This window comes from Aulonocara stuartgranti (genome assembly GCF_965226115.1).
Source record: "Aulonocara stuartgranti genome assembly, chromosome: 11".
In the NCBI taxonomy this organism is placed as follows: Eukaryota; Metazoa; Chordata; class Actinopteri; order Cichliformes; family Cichlidae; genus Aulonocara; species Aulonocara stuartgranti.
In genome coordinates this window covers 19580766-19603424 of record NC_138947.1, presented here as the reverse complement: position 1 = coordinate 19603424, position 22659 = coordinate 19580766, and the positions used below count along the sequence as shown (strand labels likewise).

The window sequence follows — 22659 nt, the reverse complement described above, 5'->3', positions numbered from 1 at the left end:
ATTTTTCCAAGGTTGTCCAGTGGGCCAGATTGGAGCCTTTGCCAGGCCAATTCTGGCCCGTGGGCCTTATGTTTGACACCCCTCTTCTCTACTGAACAGACAATTCTTAAAACACAGCCCTTTATTGTAATTTCCTATATTCAAACCGTGTGCATGTAGAAGACAGGAGAGCCGTATTCAGAGGGCATTTCCAGAACTCACCAGCCTGCTGATCTCCTCCTGTCTGTCAGGTGCAGAGCGAGCTGTGGCTTTGATCATAGTGGAGGTCTGATTATCTGTCAGCTTCTTGATGCACCGTTGACCAGCTACAATATTACACACCTGCAAGGAAACAAAAGCAAATAAGAGGCTTTCCTTTTTTCTTCCCCCCCGGGCAAACCGGAGCTTTTTCCTTCAGCTGCTCTGGGAGCTGCCCACCAGACCATCATGCTTGATTTAATAGTTACTGTCGGACCCCCCCATAACTGAGTGGAAATGCAGCTTCTTTTCTCTCACCTCTAGGGGCAGGTAGGTGTGCTTTTGCTCCTGGCCCACCTGTAGACAGGGTAAATGTGGATATTTGAGCTGCAGGTTGTACTTCTCCCTGAAGTACTGGGCTACAGTACGCTCTACAGTCTGCCCATTCTCCAGCTGCAGAGGGAACCTGCAGAGAGGAGAGTTTTTGTCAAGAGCAATGCAAATGTTAATTGATGTGAGCTATGTCAAGCGCCCCGCGCATTATTTCGCTATTAATTTGCTTAATGTGCAAGTGACAGACAGAAGGTCATCCCTCTGCAAATGCAAAGCTATTCAACTGCTAAAAGTCTTAACATATTTTTTTTATTTGTTTTTAAATAGATATTTGGTTTATTGTCAGTTTCAGGATGAAAGAAATGGCTTAGGGAAGTAAGCAATAACTACCAAGCTTAGATCCACATGTGTTTTTGTCGGGCTTAAACTGACAAATCACTCTTTCTGAGATAATTTCCCTTTTAAAAAAAATAATCAAACTGTAGTCATGGCACAGAGAGCAGTTCAGTCCCGACACTGCAGCCACACAGCTGCCTCACGAAGGGATGACTAACATCGAGCGCATGGTTGTCGGATGAGTCAGCCATTATCTGGTTTCTTTGGTAGTGATTCGGTGAACACATCCTCTGGTTTCCCCTGCCTTCATCTCACTCGAACACTGTTCGCAGTGGCTCCTATTCCCTTGCCCGCCCCAGAGGCTGACTCACGTTTGATGGCTGGCAGGTCGACGGGTCACGTTGCAGACGCGGTACTTCCTCCGCATGGTTCCACAGTGCGTCACCTCCACCTTTAAACCTGGTGAATAATACAAAGTGTTACCATTAAGTATTTGCTTTTGTATGAAGAGCTGTGATTCTTGGAGTCCCAGTTTAATCCGATTTGAACTCAACTCGTCACCTTTGATTTCTTTGGTGAATTTGACCCTGTGCGAGTCTGTGAGAGGCCGAGGCTGCTCGTCGATGTTGTGAATATCCAGCACTTCACACATGAACTGGATCACTGGCTGGGCTTTGTAGAAGGCTGTGGCAGACACTGCAAAGGCAAAAAAAAACAAACAACTAGTGTCATTTAGGAACAACAAAAAAAAACAAAACGAAAAATGAATATGACGCACTGCAAACAATATCTAACTGAAAGAGAGAGAAAGAGAAAAAAGTTATATCCAGTCAAAAATCATGTTTTGTTTATTACTGGACAGGAATCAACATCAGAAAAAATAAAAGGCTGTCCAATCAACAGAAAGAACATTTAGCATTACTTTCTTTTTCTTTGCCAATTTCCCTTTTCAAGTTCGTCTTCTGGTGCACCCATGGAAAACATCCAGTACAGCCACCATTTTTACAGCGATTTCGAAAGTTTCATGACGTCAAGAAAAGCTCGTCATCTGCACCGAATTTCCTCTAAGGTGACAAAATGACACCAGCGTTCAAATTCACTTTCAATTTGATGAAGAGAAAGAAGTCACAGGAAACCAAATTTCGTGAGTAAAACAGGTGGTGACACTTCTGCCTTTTCAGTGCACGGTTAGCAGGCAGTGGAGGTATGTGCCAATGGGACACTCGCGGCACTTCCCAAAGAAATTGTTTTCAAGTAGAGATAAGAATAAAAAATAAATAAACGCTTAAGTCAAAACCTGACAGTAAAGGACCAAAATCACCATATAAAGACCAGCTGAGCTATAACAGCAAAGACTCCAAAAGGAACAAAGTGTATTCCTGATGTTCATTCAAAATGTGCATGGTAACCACACAGCGCAGGAAGCATGATTCATGCAGAAGGGGATGTGGAGGCTACCTTGCATTAGCACCTTGTGTATAAGCACATAAAAGTAGCTGTGAGATGAGAGAGGAGGAAACAAAAAAAGAACAGGTATGACAAAACTAAAAGCCAGATCAAAGGAAACCCAAAAATGGACACGGGGAGATGGAGAAGTGCGGCGGTGAGGATGAGAATCTTGAGAAGTAATCTAGTGATGCGTGGTCATCAACATCGTCTCTGAAAACACTAAAAACGCACATCTATGACGCTTAGCTTACCTTCCCACGCATTCTGTTTTCATTATCTATGCGCAGAAGTGTCTGAGTCACCGAAGTAAAAGAAAACTTTTAAAAAGATTTCACTGCTCTGCAATTAAAATAATTTCATTTACACTCACTGGCTACTTCATTAAATACACTTTGCTTGTATCGGGTTGGACCCTCTTTTTGCCTCAGAACTGACTTAATTCTTCACAGCACTGATTCAACAAGGTGCTGGAAACATTCATCAGTGATTGTGGTCCATTTTTACATGATGGCATCAAACAGTTGCTGCCGAGTCGTTGGTTCCACATCCATGATGCGAATCTCCTACTGCTCTATTGGATTGAGATATACGTGAACTCATCGTCATGTTCAAGAGACCAATTTGAGATGATCTGAGATTTGTGAGATGGCATGCTATTCTGCTGGAAGCAGCCATCAGAAGTATACTGTGGTGATTGACATGGTCAGCATCAATACTCCTGTAGTCCAAGAAAATATCCCCCACACGATTACATCACCTGCAGCAGCCTGAACCAAGGATTTATGGCAGGACAGATCCATTCCTTCATGTTGTTTTCACCAAATTCTGACCCTACCTCCATTCATGGGGTAGGGTCAAAATTCTGCTGCTGTAGCTCATCTACTTTAAGATTCTATGTGTTGTGTCTTCACAGGTGCTCTTCTGCATACAGAGTAGCTATTTGAGTCATTTGATTTGAAGCAGTTTGTAAATGCTCCATTGATGTCAGACTACACTCAAAGTTACTTAAATAACATTTGTTTCTTATTCTAATGCTCATTTTGAACCGCAGCAGGTCGTTCTGACCATGACTAAAGTAGTTGCTGACATGTATTTGGCCAATTAGATTTTTAACATTAAAGACCAATTGAATAGGTGTACTTAATGAAGTAGCTGTTGAGAGTACTTACACGCACAAAATGCAGACTGTGGGAGGTAGTGTTAGTTTCCTTCGTGCTTGGCTATTTAAGGCAGGCTTACTACTTTGCTTTACAAATATACAATGCAGCATGTGAATGGTTTGCAAAGAGTCGGAGTTCTAGTTTGCTGATGAAGAGCAGACAAGACACTTCAGGTGGCCAAGTGTTCTGTACAAGAGGCCAAAGAAGACAAAAAAAATCAGAGAGCAGCAGAGATGCTCCAAAAGAGACAGCGGCTTCAAGCACTTAGAACTAAACAAAAGCTGTCTCAAGGAAACGCTCCACACAGCTACCCTCCTGACCCCAGAAACACCCACTAGTCTCATATATGTAGGCACAACAGCACAAGCACACACATACATGCTTCTCTCCGTCTCCACAGCAACAAACTAGTCAGTTCCCATCCAGCCAAGAACCCACTTTCCTCCGTGTTCCTTAGGCGCTCTCTCGCTCACACTCACACACTCTCTTATCAGCAGCCCTGCCAGACACAATCTCCACAAGCCTCCTGCGGTGTGCATATGGCAGGACACATTCTCTGCCATCCCCTCTGCCACATATTTTTCCACAAATAACAACAGATTGAAATTGTAGTGCATTGTCTCGTGTTATGTTTCTCTACTGATAGGAAGCTCAAGCTAGAGCCAATTATTGATTTCGATTTTCAACAGTTCTACTCATTTCCAAACAACCCACATTTAGCCAACAGAATTAACTCGACGCTAACAAATCGAATCGGTTTTCCGGTGACTGAACATAAAACAGCAGGAGTTTCGAGGTTGGTTGCGTGACAACACAAGAGCAAAAAGCTCATCTTTAAGGCTATGTTCACACTGCAGGTCTTAATGCTCAAATCCGATGTTTTTGTCTGCTCGTTCACACTACAAATAAAATGTGACAGCAAACGCGCTCTAGTGTGAACCCTCAAAGCGGCCCGCATGCGCAAAAGAAGGCGTCACACACAACGCGCTCTGTTTAGACCAGACCAAAAAATATTGTTTGACTGATGGCCCTTAATATAAAGACTTGTTCCTGACTTTACGTTTCCCAATTTTGCTTTAAGTTATAAAGTTATTTTGTTATTTACATATGGCCTAATAATGATCCTTATTGCAGTTTTAGAGAGGAGCGGTGCTTCAAAGGATAGTTGCAGATTTCTGTCAGAATCTGCAGATCATACAGTACAAATAAAATGTTAACGTTTCTCCAATGTTGTCTTCCCAACAGTTTCACTAACATCTACACTGGATGGCCAGGAAACATTCACGATGTCTTCTCCGGCGCTGATAATTGGCGTCTGTCTTGTGTCAGTGACGTAAAAGATGGATTTAATGCGACATGACCATTCAAACAGCAGTCGCTTTCTGAAACATCAGATATGTATCGGATTCAGTACCACATACTAAAGTGACTCAGATGGGATTTTAAAATATCAGATTTGTGCGGTTCACACGGTCATACCATGATCGGATATGGGTCGCATAGGGTCCAAAAAGTCGGATTTGATGCGCTTTCGCCTGCAGTGTGAACGTGGCCTAAGTTTCTCTTTAGACTACAGAAGGTATTCATGAAAACATTAGGCCCTCAGTACAGCATGAAGTGAGCCTGCCAGACCCCATCATTGCTATTGAAACAAATAAAGTTTGACATGCATCTATTAAGAAGCATGTCAAAGTTTTGTCCAATAAAGTCATTACATTTCTTCAAATAAAAAGTGGAAAGATCATGTGCAAAAACTCTATAAAAACTGTAACATGGAGACTTGATATTATAATCCAGCTTCCCCAGCTGCAAAAGTGAAACGGCAAAATTGATTTGTGACTGTAAACAACCAAAAATTGAATTACAAAGAAGAGGCTGTGGGTGTTGGGCATTTTTCAATATTTAGTAATATGAGGAATATGGACTTTACTCTTTTGTTTTTGAGTCAAGAATTAAAAAAAAAAAAAAAAAAAAATGATGGCAAGGAAAACACTGGGTTTTTGTTCTTACCGTCAATGTTTAGCATCATCTTCCACATGGCAGGGCGCACAGATTGGTGGAAACCAAACCAAACTTCCCTCCCACCTCCCAGAGGATGGTCGTAGCCTTCTGGAGCAGAGAAGAAGGATCGGCCCACTGGAGTGTACCTAGATGCAGAAAACGGGGAATTATAAGTTTGATATTAAAGGGAACCCAATCATACTCATTTCCAGCTCCACAATTTTTTTCTGGGCTCTAGTACAGTAGCTCTATATATGACTAACAGTATATAAATCTGCAGCTTGATGCAGACTGACCGTGTCTGTAAGGAGGTGTTTTAGCAATTCTCCCTTTAAGCCACCTGTTAATCAAGCCAGCTTTCTTCTGATTGGCTGACAGTTGCAAACAGAAGATTATAAAAGTAAGTGACTGAGGCCAATGCTGTGTACCTGAGATAGCAATATTAAGATATCCCCTCTCAATTACATCATCAAGAGTCCTAAAGCAGAGCATTTAGAGCAGCCTGAATTTTTGGCTCATATGGATTAGCATACCATGATCTCACGGCTATGCCTGAAAAACAAAAGGTCAAATAGGAGCAAAAGAAATCTGTGTTGAAGATGAAGGAAAAAGTAAAATTAGCTTGAATTGAGAATGTAGGTTAATATGAATTTATGCGGAGTCACATTCAGCTGCTGTTCAATATGGCCTGAAAGTACATCAGCGAGATGAGAGGGTGGTAACATTGCCCGGACCCATTAACCTCCTATTACCCGTCCAAAAAGACTCATTATGTATTGTATATAGGTCTCATTCGTCTTTGCAAATCCTACATTTGCAATGTGTCAAAATGCCAATGTAATACCGGGCTGCCAGAACCTGTGAGCACAGCTAAATGAAAGGTGTCGATATTACCACTTTTTAATAATGCTTTGAAAAAGGTTTTCATTACAGCTCTGGCAATATTGTGTTCAACTGTGCTTTTGCTGAGCCTTAGGGAAGCGATACTGAATGAAAGGTGGTAAGGTGCTTGTGAGCGACCGTGTCAGCCGTGTTTGATTTCCGCTGGGATCGGAGTGCTGATATTAGTGCTACTAGGACAAAATAAATACATTGTATTTGCTATGAGTATCTCAGGGATTGGATTTTACAATGTCTGTGTTTGGTGACTGAAGATGAAGCTAAAGAAAGTACAGAAGGTAAAAGTAAATTAAGGATGAAAACGTTCCTAATTTAAGTTCATTCCATAACTTTATCTGCCAGTTATCTTACATGGTATTATAAGGAAATCATTCAAGAAAAAAACAAAAATCAAAACATGACAGCAATAAGCAGCTCACTTCATGGAGGGCAAGTTTCGCAGTACTACGTCCACTGCGTGTACAGGGTTGGTGCTGATAGGCTTGTCCAGCTCAAGGGGTTCAGGCATGCTGCGGCCAGTCAGCACCTCGTGGAGCATGTGCCAGCTGACGAGAGACACGAACTTAATGGAAACTTTGAAGGGCCGATCTTTCCCTCCCTCTCCTGGGAGAGTGACATCCAGGTCCACCTGTGGGCCAAAACAAAAGGAGTGCAGACAGATTGATGCTCTGAACATCGTCTATGTTCTTTAACAACCGCAGGGATGCATCGTTTCTCACTTAAGGTGATAATGAGCAGCTGAGATTGTGTGTCTGAGTACATTCAGTTTGCACTGAAGAAAAAGGAGCGTTTGTCTCCTTTGTGTCTGTGTCTTTTCTGCAGCTCACCCCCGTGGGTGCCACAGGCAGTGGGTTGGCTGTGTACAAACTCCTCTTTCCATCGTAGACTGGCCTGCGATCCCCAAAGATTGTCACCTTGAAGTGCTGCACCATAGAGTCAACCACCTCCCTGCACAAGATGAACACAAAGGATTTGCAGTTGTTCTGTCTCTTGTAAAAAGTGCATGCCGACAGAAGTAACAGGCACAACTTTACACTGTGTGCTGTGAGCTCTCCACTGGACAGAAGCGGCAGTTGGCAGCTATAAGCCAGGCTAAAAAAGCTAGCATTAGATTTTGCTTTCATCCCGTGCCCCTCCTGTACAACACAAACAATATCTTCTGTGTACAACAACTTCAGGTACGCTCTGGCAAGTGCTAGGTCACTTCAAGCTGCTCAATATTTCATGATGGATTAGAACGAGAAATGTAGCTAATGTAAATATTGCATGTGAGAGGTTTTCCAGAAAGCAGCCAGTGGATCAATCTTACCTGTTGACTCGCCGTGGGCACTTGTCAGGCTTGATGTCCACCTCGTAGAGGTAGACATCCATCTTGGGGATCTCCACCTGGAAGCAGTTGGCCAGCAGCTTGATTGGCTTCCCCATGGTGCCATAGCCAGGCCGCCGAGGCATGGAGAACAGGGACTGGGCCCCAACGGCTCCTGAGGGGGGGTAAATTAAAAGATGATGTGAGGTTGATACACATCCTGGAACTTTTAGCATTTTCAGACCTTTAGTTTATCTTCAGTAAAGTCTAAAAGGTGATTAGATTTAGCAATATACTCCTTAGAAGATATTACATTATTTGCTTGGAGTTTCATTTTTGACACAAGCAATTATTTATTCATTTAAAAAAGAAAGAAAGAAAGAAGATGCACGATGAATTAAAAGGTACTTTTATGTTTTTTAATAAACAAACATGCTACACTCAGTGAAACCACATCTAACACTTAGAACTTAATCCTGCATACAGAGGAAAGTCTAGAGATGATGCAGATACGCAGGGAAACATCTAGTAAAGAAATAGTAATGACTGTGTACTGAATACTGTCATACTTTAAAAAAAAAAAAGAGTGAGAAAAACCCACAGACATGTAAGCTCTTTGACATGTGCTTCATGACACATCGACTCACAATGAAACATGTGTCCGCCTCATTTTAACTATATACAGAATCTGAATGAGGAGGTGCATGAGTCACCAGATGAAATACTCTTGATGACCAACATATTCAATGATGCAAGACAACAGCTTCTATCATAAGAAATCTCTCATCCAAATAACAACAAACAACAGAAAGACCGCGAAGAAAAAGAAAATAAACAAACTCAATGTTGTGACTTCACATCCCTCCGACATGACTGTCGTCACATTTCAGATGACTTTTAACAGGATCTGCCAACTCAAGGAGGAGCAGGAAAAAACAATGATTCAACTTTCTCCTGGAACTACAACAGCACCGCGCAATATTAATGAAGGCTAGTTGTGTAGCACTAAGAGAACGAAAAACACGTGTCGGGCAGTTGACCTGTGTGCGACACAGATCACACATTTGGTCTTAAGAGAACATGCGCACACCAACACCAAGAGATGTCTTTGACATGAGTCACTTTGATCCAGAAACGGAGCGTTCTGTTCAACTTAATGCACCACGCTCATGTCAGGGCTATTTCTGGCTCTGCTGAGGCTTGCCTTCACACGGCCCAAACGATTATGCTGATGTGCCAATACACTGTTTGGATTCAACTTATAATGCCACAGTTCACTAGGATATTGTTATACAAGAGACACTTTTACACAAAAACTCCAGAGAGACTCGCTTTATGCATGCCTCTTCACAACCACTTTTTTCAGTTTTCAATGCCTGGGGCTCTGCCCCCAATGTGTCACTGAAACATGAGTCATATTACGTTTGTGATTCATTGCACATTTCTGACATCTGTGGGTGATACTGGGGTTGAGGGCCCAGCTGAAGGGAAGTTCATAAAAACCTCTCCACAACAGAAACAGAAACCTTCTGTGACGAATCAGCAGACAACGTGAGCTTGTTTATTTACAGTCGGGCTTTGGAAGCTGGTGCTCTCTGCCCTGCTCAATTTTTCAGTTGCTCCCCTGGTGGGCTCTGGAGTGAAGGCTAACAGGGTTGATGGAGGGTAAAGGCCACTTGTTTGAAATCGCTGCTGGGGTAAAATGCTGAAAAAGAGAAGTCTGGAATTCCTGTCGTGGTCGTCTCTCCCACACAAAACTATGTGCACACGTACTTTGTAATGGTAATTCCCTTGGGCCCCTTAGTGAAACTTGTGAGGTAAGCCTGATTTGAGACACACAGGCGAAACAGAAAAGAGGAGGAAGACATGCTGATCAGTCTGAATGAAAGCAAGAAAAGGTGTGTGCCAATTCCACAAATTCCAGTCCTTGATACAAACTTCCAGAAGCTCTTCATTAATAAGAACGCTTCTTTTTTGTTACGGTCCCAGTGAGGTTGGGAAGTATTAGAGGGGTGGCAGGGAGTGGTAGGATTATAGTAGGCAGAGTTGGCTTTTTCTAGCTTTCATCTACCTCTGACTTCCATTCAGTGTGAGTCACAGAGCCACCACAGGCACAGAAACACATACTTGAGCATCCTGTTCCTGGATTATGCAGTGAGTGAATTACAGGAGCAATGATGGGGTCTTGCAGTGAATAAAAGAAAAAAGAAAGAAAAAAGAAACGAAGAAACAAAAACAAAAAAAAGTCATACCACAGAGCAACAAGCTGTGGCATTGCACACACAGACACACACCCCTACCACTTACTTTTGTTTCGATATGAAAACCACACACGGATGTACAGTAATTTGTAGCTGTGGTTTTGCTGAAAGAAGGGCCTTATCTTTCCCACGTTACACAATTAGTTACCATTTCTGGCATTTCGCACAAATGTCACGTCTTCCTGAAACAAACGTTTAGTTCTTTGAAGCTAAACGTCCCATCAACCTGCCTCCTGCAGTCATGCCGTCGTGGCATCGAAACAAGTTGTGCCGCTGTAATCAAAACACCGGTCCCATCACTGTGGTATTTGGCTAGACGGCCTCTGCATTCTTTAGCTTCCTGTGAATCGCGATTATGGGCGAGTCTGTCACTTTTGCAAATGTTTTGAGATCATGTAATGGTGCATGCAAAGTGAAAATCTCCACAGAAACAATTCAAAAAACTTAAGTTTCCTTAAGCCCCAAACTTCTTGTGCACAGCAAAAAGAAACCAAAAGATTTTTTCCTTTTATATAATCTACTTAGATTTCTGCAGATGAATAAAACCTGCCAAAGTATGCATTTGCAGCGATTACTGCTTGCTGTGAACATAGATGGGACCTCACAACATTACGCGCATGGCAGGCACCATGCTGTGATGCTGAAAATTTACCAAGCATGGCACACAGATGTGTTTTTACAGCATTTTCCAAATAGCCACCCTGACCCCGATCATTCAGCAACAGGCCAAGTATCTCTCCCTGCATCTTTCTCTCCTGAAAGCTGCATCTCAGTTCCCTCCACAGACAGACATAACAAACGGAGTTATCGACAAAAGCAGGAACAAGGAGGCCTGAGAGGAAAGTTTAACTGAAGATGGTGGTGGAGTGACCGTGAGAGCAGTACAAATCTCACGCTTTGTTATAAAAAAAAAATTTAAAAACCACAGTACCAGTATAAAAGACTTAGAGGTAACTCTCAGCAAGACGTTCATGACAACTAAGTACTGATAGTTTTATACGATGACTCAGACCTTGACAATCAAACCTTGGGGACACTTGGGGCTTGCTAGGTGTGTGGGAAGCTGTACAACCCACAACACGCAAGCATGATACACTAATTTACAGTAACATCTATAGAGGAAAAAACACGAAATGATAATCAAAATATGCAGAGGGCATTAAAGTCTTCGACTGCTGGCGGAGCGCCTGTTACAGTTTGCCTTTACAAACAGTGAAATCTGAACCACAGACGTGTACATCAAAACGGTTACCAAGTCTTTGTAGACTCAGCATCTGTAAGCGTTCGAGGAAACCTCGGCAAGTTGAAAAATACCACGCTGCATGTGTATTTGTGCACTGTGCACTTTTAGGTAATTACAGGAAGGACGTCTTAAACAGAAGAGAGTAGATGTAATCTATAAGTATGTTTTCCCCCAGGCTGTAATGTGCAAAGTAAAAGAGGGCAAAAAGTCAAAAAGTCAAAAAAATAATAATAATAATCTACGTTCATTCATGTATTTAATTTTTTTGGTTGAGAAAAAAAAAAAAAAAAAAAAAAAAAAAGGTTTTTAAGCCCTGGGATCAGTTATTTGTTTTAATTTTAGGGCAGTTATTTAAGACAATGAGTGTGCTAAAGACTGGATTTATTTGTATTTTTTCTCGCTAACATGGCTTCGTCTGGGTAACAAACCTGGATTCAAATCAACTGGAGCCTTTGTGTGCAGAGTTTCGGCGTGCTTCTGCGAGGGTTCTCTGTGGGTACTATGGCTTCCTCCCACAGTCATGCATGTCAGGTTATTCTTAGCAACACTAAATTGGCTCTAGGTGTGAATGTGAGAGTGACAGATTATAACCTGGACAGGTCACCAATCTACCTCTTGCCCTATGACAGGCATAGGCTCCGGCCCAACTGCAACCCTGAATTAGACAAACAGAAGAAAATGGATGGACTGCCATTTAAGAGGTTCTAAAATGTTGCCAAATCTTACAAAGCTCCATAATACAATTTTATTTATGTAGCGGCAAATCACAATAGTTGCCTCAAGGCACTTATATCGTAAGGTAAAGACGTTACAATGATAAAGTGAAAACCCCAAGATGACCCCCTATGAGCAAGCACTTGGCGACAGTGGCAAGAAAAAAAAACAACAACTGCCTTTTAGCAGAGAGAAACCTCTGGCTGAACCAGGCTCACGGAGTAGCAGCCATTCGCTGCGACCTATTTGGGATGAGGGGCCAGAGACAGGGCTGAGATGTTAGGCATCTCCACATTTAAGAGAAATACTAGTGGCCACCAGTGCTACCTCTCAACATCCTAATAGATATACCCATAGTATCAATTTGAAACTGCCGCATCACCTTGTTCAAGTTATCACAGTCACAAACTTCAGTGGCCACGTCGCTTGCCCACCCAGCACAGTGACGCCAATACCCCATCAGCCTGCAACGGCTGGGAGGGTAAAAAGTAATACAAGGCTTTTCAAAGTGAAAACCAAACACCTAACAAATGACAGTCCGTCCCACATCGAAGTAGCATTTTCTGTTAGCAACAGGCTCAATGACAAATGACCATTTCCATTTTTTCTGTGCTTGAAAAATTCAGAACCTGAATTAATCTACCGTAGTTTCACTGATAGCAGATTTCTTCAATGACATAAGTTTTTAAATATTGTTTTGAAAGATTAACATTAACAAATGTGTCATCCACAATTTACACCATGTTTAAATATAATAAGTTCCAAAGACAGCTGTGAATCTTGACAGTTTAAGCTTTCAGAGAACATTTGCTTTATTTTTCATTTCTTTGCACACCAGACATTCTGCAACACAATTCATCTCTTGCATGTAAAGCACGCTGCATTCAGACGTCTTTATCGTTTATCATGTTTTAAATAGCTTTAACAGTTTCTCATTCATACTTCTTTAACATCTTCACTTTAGCACTATGTGGCACTTGTAATGTGTAGTCACGTCGAACACTGAATCTTGGTCACAGTGACAATTTCCATGTTTGTTTTACATGAGAGTGAAGAAAACAGGACGATTGCTTAAACCGATTCTGCCAACATTATGTGGGGTTCATGTGTAAAATTGGCTTATGTGAAATGTTGCTACAACTTAAGCTAATCTTCCAATTAACACAGATCGACTAATCAAGATTAAACCTGTTTTTTTTGGTTCCATTTCCTCTGAATTTAGACCTATTTAAGAGCTTATTAAAGATTACAGTGAGCATTTCTCTGAACGCGTTTAATTTGTTCCCAACTCAGCTCACGCAAAAGCACTTCCGCCTCCTTTTACATCGTCACATCATGATGAAATAAATAAGAATCCACACGCAGTCATTGATATTAAATTAGATGCCTTAGTGGCTTCTTTGTATTACTAGAAAACCTTTGGCAAAGACAAGTGAAGATATTTGGTTTTATTAATTGTAAACAACCCTACTGAGCCATCAGTGCCACACTGCTCTGCAGTGGTGCACATGGAATAAGATACAAGTAAACATTATATCACAAACCAATAATTGAGATGCCTTTCTTAGAGTATGAATATTTTCAAGAAACATCTCAGCAATGTGAACTCATTTCACTCCGCTGCTTTGCAACACCACACAGTCACACTGTACACAGTGGGCTCAGAGCCAGAATAACTAGCTGGTGAGAAGCTCGGCTGACATCCAGTCCTTGCTAACTCCCTCAGCCACATCCCCCAGTACACAAACGTCCACGCTACTAACGAGTGCACATGTCCACACACCAACACACACACACACACACACACACACACACACACACACACACACACACACACACAATACAGCTGTTGTGTTTCTAATCCGGAGAGGCCAGCGCTGTGGGAACAGGGAGAGTGCTCCGTGGCCAGGCACAATGGCGTCAGTCCCAACACCCAGATCCTAGAAACACACACACACACAAACACACACACTCAGACATACGCAGAAAGACTGACAGCAAGGATTGATGCACACCATTCACAGCCAGACTCCTCCCTTCTTCTTCCACCCTCATCAATCTCAAGAGTGTTGCATTTGGCACCCAAGGGAGTCGCTGCCACTCTCTACCACGGATAGACACCAACAAGATGCCACATACTGACAGGCTGACGAGTCCCTGATCAGACACGAGAACAAACTGAAGCAGAACGTGAGCTAAAGAGTGGATGTTAAAGTAATTTATTAATTAAAGTAATTATTACAAGAATGCAATGGATTTCAATCATTACTACCAACTTTTTTTTTTTTTTTTTTTAAATCACTCAATCCATCCATCTTCTTCTGCTTATCCAATTCAGGATCATTGGAGTGCTGGAGCCTATTCAAGCTGTCACAGGTGAAAGGCAAGGTACACCCTCGCATTCACAAATGCAGATTAAAATTCAAACTTGCAAAGAACAAACCATACACAAATATACTCCAGACACATCACTTCCTCTGCAAACAGTCAGTAATAAAATCTGAGGGTTTTTTTCTGGAAATCACGGACGCAAAATCTTCCAGGTAAAAGAGGAATGAGACCATCCAGTTCATTATCAGCGCACAGTTTACGAGCCTGACTGTGTGGAGGAATAAAATGAAGCGACTGGAGTTTATCCAGAGCTTTTCTAATCTGACCACTCAAAGCAGGTTACACTACAAGCCACATTTTACCTTTTCGCAGAGATTCACACTGCACTTAAGTGCTCAATCCACCTTGCATTCAAGCTGACAACTAATTTAGAATAAGCTACCATGCATGTTTTGGAAGTCAGAGTAAAAGGCTAAATAGACCAGCACTTACATAGCACTTTTCTACTCCAAGCATTAAAGCCAATACATGTTATGTTCATCAATTCACACATAAATACAGTGCTCTTAAAAAATAAATAAATAAAAATAAAATGTAACCATCAAGAACGTGCTCACACTTCAGTGGATGCACTGGGCATTGCGTATCTTACCCAAGAACACTTTGAATTGCAAACTAGAAGGGCAAGTAAGCCAGGGATTGAACCACCAACCGCCTGATCAGTGAATGACCTGCTCTACCAGATCTCCAGGCATTTCTTTGTGGAGCCTGAATTTTCTCCCTGTGCCTGAAAGCTCAACAAAGAAAGACAAGGAGATCAGGAGGTTCACGTGGATAACTGTGAATTCACAATTAACGCTGAACAATGTACACCAACCAACCGCGTTTAAGCCACTTCCCTAACATAGTAACGGTTCCTCTTGTATCTTCAAAACAGCTTTGACCTCAAGAGATACTGTATTCTGTGGTGGCTGGGACATTGTTGGTGGATGTAGCTCAAGTTTGTTCAAGCTAAACTCGGGGAAACTCAATTAAATTGGGATCTCGAGAATTTGAAGGGAGAGTGGGTGCCAATGCCTTGTTGGTAAGAGTGTGCAACAGTGTTTAGTTGGGTGTTATGTGCCAAAGTAACGTCCACGTGAATGCCAAGACTGAAGGTTTCCCTCCAGAATATCAAGATGTACAGGTTTTAGGGTAACATATGCTGCCATCTACGTGACGCATTTTTTCCAAGAAAAATCAGCAAGAAAATACCAAACTACATAATTTGCATACCAAGTATGTGCAGAGAAAGAGTTTCCGTGCCAAACTGGCCTGGCTGGTGTTCAGAAAGGTCACAGACTGATAACATTCACCAACTATGAAACTGAAAGAGAGGGGGAAAACTAAAAAAATCAATACATAAACACGAAGGCCCAAAATTATTAAGCAACAATTAAAAATTTACCTTCAAAACTGTAACAACTGGTTTTGTTCCAAGAAGAGGTCAGGGTAAAGTACCCCTCACCCCTCAGGAATCATTTATTATGAGAAAATTCTTCTGACTCACTGGCATTAGGCCGTCTTACTGACTCAGCTTACGCATATTTTATACATACATTTATTCATATGTAGATAGATGTGTGTACTTACACACAAAAAGTCCTAGCTGTGTTAAAATGACCGGGAGAATTTATTCAGGCAGGCTAAATGGGGCTTTCCGTTTTACTAGTCCAGGCTGAGTGGAAAAGTGGATGGAGCAATCTAATAGCTTAACTACAACCGAAACAGAGCAACACTTGATGTTGTGTTAAAGTGTTAATAAGAACCGGCTTACATTAAAAGTTTGTTTTAAAACTGGACTTTAATAAATAATAGTTAATATAATTAGAGCTAAAGGTTTTGAATTATTTACACAGTTAACACCTTGATACAACCGAGACAAATGAAATAAGCATCAACGTATCGTTTAGCCTCTGGCCATGTACGCTTTTCCTTTAGTCTAATTTCCCACATTTATACAAAGAGAGTTCAAAATGGCTGTTTAAAGTCTTCAGCTTAACGTTTTAGATCTACTAAATACATGTCTGAGGCCAAAGGCCAACAATCAGAAATGACTGACTTCTGATCGTACTGAAAAATTGATGTAGTCCTCTAACATATCAGCAGAAGGTAGAAATGAAGGGAATCACTGGCCTCTTAAATGACTCCCTCTGGTTCTGCTGAATTATTCTGTCATTACATCACCTGAGAAGCATTTAAATCAACCTCCTCTTTTCCAAACAAATGCACCTCTACCTTACGTGACTGCCTATTGACAGCTCTCTTGTCAATGCCGAATGGAATAATAATGAAGATAGTCTGCTGGAACTGATTAACCAATATACTTCTGTTTTTTCTCCAGTGAGCTCAAAAACAAAGCACACAGACACATTTCCCTATCTCAGTCACCACCCGCCCCCTTCTTCCTCTCCATATCACCCCCCCAAAGAAAAATGAGACCCTTAGAGCTCCCCCCAAAAACAGATCTCAGGAAGGGGGGGGGGGGAAGGTGGAAAAGAGGGCAAGGTGACACATCACAGACCTCTAGCTTTTCACAAAATGCACACCCACTAGCTGCAAGCCCAAAACATGTGTCATACAGAGTTGCCGCCCAGTATACTACTGCAACACATGACTAACACTTTTTCAATGAAAATAAGAGGACCACAGCATTTAAGGGATGATGTTAAAATGGTTCTGATAGCTTATTTATCAGATTTTATTTTGGGAAACGCAACAATAAAAGGCAAGAGTACAGCAACCTTTATTCTCCTCAGTTGAGGAATGAACAGACCAAAAACAGACCTAGCTTCCGGGTCGCAAAAATGAAGCAGAAGTGCCTTAAACCAGTGTTTTATCTGAATGCCACCAGATGGAAACAGCTATGGCTACAAAAAGACCTTCTGTCCTGTAGAAGCACATGGAAAAAAAGTCATTTGCATTGACCTCTAAACATTTTCCTCCTGAGTTTATGGTCTCAGTCAAATTAAACCTATTTTATAAATCTTTTAACAGTCAGATCTAAGCCTCCTCGTCGCATCTATTTTCTGTAACCAAGACAGCAGCGGTGGCGACGTTCCAACAACAGCCAACACTTACCATTTCCATATTACATTAAGAGATTATATTCTGTTTAAAATAAAGAAAGATGTTTTTAGGAAGCTTTGGTCAATAAAACAACAACAACAACAACAACAACAACAGAAAAAAAAAACTCCCTACAAAACAACTAAAAAGCAATGCTAAATTGCATTCTCCATAGAAACCAGCAACAATATACCAATGTTAACATTATGGGTGGCTGGGGTTTTAGACGGGGACTGCCTATTGTCAGCAGGCTGCTTGAATGAACTGAGCATTATGAGGAGAGACTGCAAATCAAGTACTAAGCCCTCCCTCAAAGCCGACCCCACTGTCTGCTGAAAATCCACAGAGAATCAACGTACAAGGAGAATGACAGGGAAGGCAGAGTTTCCCACTGGGGCACAGAGAAGGATACAGAAGCAGTAACCCGGGAGGGAATGGGGGTGGTAACTGTGTGAACTTAAAGAAAAAAGAAAAGAAAAAGAGCGGGAAACGAACGCACGAGTGTGAGAAAAACAAGTGGGGAACGAAACGAAGAGAACAAAAGCAAGACGGTGGTGCGACAAACAAACACTCATTTTCCAGAGTCGTTCTTCATTAAACTAGTTCATGTCCCATTAATGTGTTAATGGACAGTAAAACCCACTTCCAAGGCTGCCTTTCATGTGAAACTGACTCATCTCCAGCCAGCTCAAATCCCACCTGCTTACTCGGTGTAGTGTGTCAGCTGGAAGGTGGGGGAGCCCCCCCTGCTGTACTGTACGTGCCGTCTCATTGTCTTCCAGTAAATCTTTCAATATGCCCAGTATGTTTATATATACAGTTGTTTCCACTAAAGCTGTTCAAGGAATCAATCTTTAATTTCAAACTCTACTTTTGCAGTTATTAAAGTGAGAAAACCAAGATAAACCCATTACCATGCTCTATTTTGCAGGGCAGTAACTCTCTTGATTTCCTATTCAGCACATCTTTCCCCCCCTGTAGTTTTGACCTTTTCATAAAGACTATCTGCTATTTTAGTTTTTCACTTGACTTAAAGGTAATTCATTTCATTGAACGCAAGTTTCTTCTTGAGATAATTTCCCCCCATAAGCGAGCAGCCCTATGAGCAACAAGTCTTTAGGATTTTCAGAATGACAGACTTAATCATTTTGCTCTCCTCGAGCTGTAACACCTTCATATGAGGGGTTTTCCTGAATGGGCGTCGTTAATGCACTCCGCTGAGCCTGATCAGCCCCTACACAATAAAGGCCATTACTTTTATAATAATACAAAGGTTAGAAAGATTCAGTTTTCTGCATTTCCTCATAAAATGTTTTACAGTCAGAAGCAGGTTATGTTTATTTGCAAACAAATGTTTTAATCTCACAGAGAAACTAACGTAGGCTTTGGAGATCTATTTGAGAGCGTCAACATTTCCAAGTTTATAGCCAGAGAGTTGCTTTTTAAATTTCTGATGCAGCTGGCACCGAATTCCACAAATTGATGAGTTTACTGTGCAAATTCTGGCATGTAGCTCAGGAGGTCGAGAAGTCATCCACTAATTGGAAGGTTGGTGGTTCAATCCCTGGCTGCTCCAGTCTGCGTGCCTAAGTATCCTTGGACAAGATACTGACCTGATCCCGAGTGTGAATGGGTGAATGAGGTATGTTGTTCTGAGTGCTCCAGTAGAAAAAAAAAGAAAAAAGGGCTATATAACAACCGGTCCATGTACTTCATAAGATTAATTAATATTTCTTTCTCTAGAGAAGGGTCAGAATAAATCTGGGGAACCGTCAAGTTGGATCACACTGGCTAATGCAGGTAAACAGACCAAACAGCTGGACAGCCTTTTTCTCAGCTGTTCCCTTTACGGGACACCAGAGCGGATCATCTGCCTACATCTCCCCCTCACCCTCTTTCACCACATGAGCTGTCGTTGTGGTCTTCCTCTTTTCATCTTGACTTTCACCTCACTCTTCCACACCCTTTTTCCTTCTTTCAGCATCCCTCCTGACTAGGATACTACTACACACTACATAATGTTGTTAAAAATCAGCAACACAGTGGAAATTACTGAGATCAGGTTAATGCTACCTTCATAGAAGTTGATCTAGCATTAAGCATGAGAAGAAAGATGACGGCTGGAAGTGACAGGTGTCATATTTGCAGATTTTGTTGTTGTTTCTTAATATATTAATCCCATTTGAAGCAGACTGAACTGCTATTTTCAATTTGCTGCGAGCAAAATTTAGGTGCAAAGCAATGTGTTTGATGTGATTATTTCCTTCTGTGCCAACAGTTACGTGAGAGATTGATGACTGGAGAACAAACAAGAGGGTGCACAACAAATCACAGCACTAAAGCAACGTATTTCCCAAAATACCCACCGCTTATTTAAAGGCTCTCTTGTATAGCGCCACACAAGAAAAACCTCCATCATACTGATGCATTTTAAATATAATCTGTGAAACATCTGAGCTAGGTATTAACAGCTCCACATGGATATCATAGTACGGGAAGATGTTGGTGTTGCGGTTTGATGTCTCGGTTTCAGATGTGTCACACCCCCAGTGCCACTGAAACCTTCAAATCTCTGCGTTCTGCGTGTCAAAAGAATACAGATTACTTTAAATACGAGTACTATATAACTGTGCCCGTGATTTGAACATTATCACTAGTTCTGGCTTAAAAACTCAGCCATAATGTAATATTACTTCAATAACAAGTGAGAAAGTGTTTGGGGACACGCTGTGGAGTTAACACATCAAAATGGATTTGATTTATTTAAAACTCAAAAGCCTTCTACTCATTACACCCTTGGTGCTAAGCTCTCCAGAGCCATGATTTCCTTACCACATAAGCTGCTGCTCAGACCAGTTCTGGAGAGAAGAGTCGCTGTCAGTTTCTAATTCAGCAGGCAATCCATTTGCATTTTCACACCACTCTCCAAGCCACTGAATAACTGACTGACGGAAGACCCCCTTTCAATTATTCACCCAGACAGAGCTGACTGCAGCCGTCAGTGATATGGGATTGTGAACCAGTATGAAGACCAATAATATTAATACCCTGAAGCCTCAAACCTGCACATTAAAACTACCTCTGTTTATTTGTTTGTATTAATGCATTAATGCTTTCCAAAGTGAAAGCATGAAGCACGCTCTTTAATGCACTTAATGTTAGGCTGGCTAGCAGTATGCTCTGCATGAAATTGCAAATCGGCTAACTTTTCTTCTTTTGGGGAAGAGGCAGATTAAACATCCTGTTTAACTGGGAGATAACAAGCTAGTCATTTGGCCTGTGAGAACACGCCAAGTTTATTCTAGTTCAAAGGGCACACTGTGCATACACGTTTTACTCTACTGTAGGTGCTCGGTTACTAGGAAAACACCTTGTGGTCCCTTCTACTAGCAATGCTGGGAAGTGTCCCACCTGAGAGGAGCTGAGATGATAATGAGACATTAGGCAGCAGAGAGGGATCTCCTCTGAAGAGGAGGAGGTGGGCAGTGAACCAACTGCTGTATCATGTGTCAGTGGCTGATCAAGAGTACCTAGCATTCAGTTTATGGTCACATAAGTGGAAAGCTTCCGTTACAGATGAGACAAAGGCCAGGTGGTTCAGACAGTTTAACTGCCACTAAGACCAAGAGAAAGAGCCTGGATGCAGCCAGGTGACAGCATGCATCTCCGGCGACATTCAAAAGTGTGCAATGTTACAGAAGGTCACAGATAAAAATGTGTTATAACACAGTTTTCTAGTCTTTAAGGCCAATTTAAAACAATTATCTCTGGCTCAACAGCCATAACTGAAGTTTGGCAACTCCCTCATTAGGAAAGGTTAAAAATGTTTTAGTATACACAAATATGGGGCATGACAAAGCACATCTTTTAGATCGTAGATGCAGGAAGAGGATGCCGCTCCTAAAATATGCCGAGGTCAGTTTGGGGTCAGTTGTTGACCAAGACCGGGGGGTGGAAGGCCAGGCCAGAGTTCACCCTCTGCCACAAGCCACACTGGATTTGAAGTCTTCTATAATGCAGAGACTCATCTTCAGCAGCTGTCCCCACATCTGACTGATGAGTTTGCGCTGAGATCTCTCCTCATCACCCGGCAGAGCTGTGTTATGGACAGGTCAGTATTTAACCTGTGAATACAGCCTGGTATGACTGGCGATTTTCAATGAAACCATTTCAACTGTGACGCATGTTTAGGCAAATTAACTGCAGGGCGGACAAAAAGAAAAACTCCCTGGTTACGGTTAAACGCCTTCGGCTGAAGAAAGCCCCACATCCCGATGTTTCATTTCACCGACGCTAGCTAATAATATTACGTTTCTCAGGAAACGCGACTCCTACGACTACCGTGAAGCACCAAACGAATCAGTAAGGACAGAATAAATTACCTGTAGTTCCGATTTCCATTCATGAGGTCAATGCCCGGTTCACTTCCCGGATCACAGTTGTCAAACGTTTGGGACTCTTCCTCCGTTCAATCCGGTGTCTCCTTCGGCTGTGCACCGCCTCTGCAGCGCTGAGTGGCCGAGGGTCCTGGTCTCTCTGTGTCCTGTCAAAGGAGGGGGGGGGGGGGGCCTCCGGCACGGTCACTTCGCCGGCCGAGGGTCTTCAGAGTCTCCACAAACCGCCGTTTGCACTCGGTCAACGTATCCAATCGGATTTCACTGCCACGGCGAAAGCTGCTGGCTGCTCAACGCGGCGCTGTGGCAGTGAAAACCTGCTAGTTAGCCAAGTTAACTCACTAGCCAGGCTCGAGTGGGGGGGGGGGGGGGGACAGTGGTTTGAGGAGCTGTCAGGATATCATCACAGCGGGGTCACGGAGTCCAAATGAATCCCTACCGATATCTGATCATTAAAAGAGACGTCATAAATTCGTATCTACAGCAAAGCTAATGTCGGGAAAGCAACCCTAATTAGCTAGCTGACTAGCTAGGCTGTCGGAGAGTTGGAATTCTGTCAGACGACGGCTACTTTTCCTGCGTTAAAAACAGCTGCTGATACGGGCCCTTCTCCCGAGGGCCGTACACCCACGACGTCGTCCTCCGTAGTATGCGTTCAGCTGCCAAAAGTAAAGCTGTCAACAGCGCGATGTATGCGCCGATAAGTGTCACGATCTCCAGTCTGGTTGACAGATCAACTCTGCAAGGCTTCGGCAAGCCAGCTAAATATGGTGAAGTTGCCTTTCTGACACCGACAGGAAGAGGTGGGCCCGTGTCACCAGACGTCAGACCGCCAGCTCCGCCCTCACCCAAAGGTAACCCCACCTTTTGAATGAATTACAGTTTGAGACTTAGGAGGTGCATTTTTTTCTTCATCCACCCATGCATTAATATCTAAGAATCATTA

At 42.3% G+C, this 22659-nt stretch overlaps 1 protein-coding gene across 4 annotated transcripts in view; it reads right to left on the bottom strand.

Moving 5' to 3' along the window:
- ago3a (argonaute RISC catalytic component 3a) overlaps positions 1-22535 on the bottom strand; it is a 40781-nt gene extending 18246 nt beyond the window's left edge. For 2 of the 4 annotated variants that reach the window (XM_082551386.1, XM_082551387.1), the window contains exons 1-9: positions 21702-22535; positions 7666-7837; positions 7184-7304; positions 6776-6984; positions 5466-5602; positions 1408-1542; positions 1218-1305; positions 496-643; positions 202-321 (exon numbers count right to left, since the gene is read on the bottom strand). In XM_082551386.1, coding sequence (XP_082407512.1) covers positions 202-321; positions 496-643; positions 1218-1305; positions 1408-1542; positions 5466-5602; positions 6776-6984; positions 7184-7304; positions 7666-7837; positions 21702-21720 — 1149 coding nt within the window. In that variant the 5' untranslated portion in view covers positions 21721-22535. Of the gene's footprint in view, positions 1-201; positions 322-495; positions 644-1217; positions 1543-5465; positions 5603-6775; positions 6985-7183; positions 7305-7665; positions 7838-21701 lie in introns of all 4 variants that reach the window. The other 2 variants (XM_082551384.1, XM_082551385.1) reach the window with 1 other exon arrangement.
- Between the last annotated feature and the right edge of the window lie 124 nt (positions 22536-22659).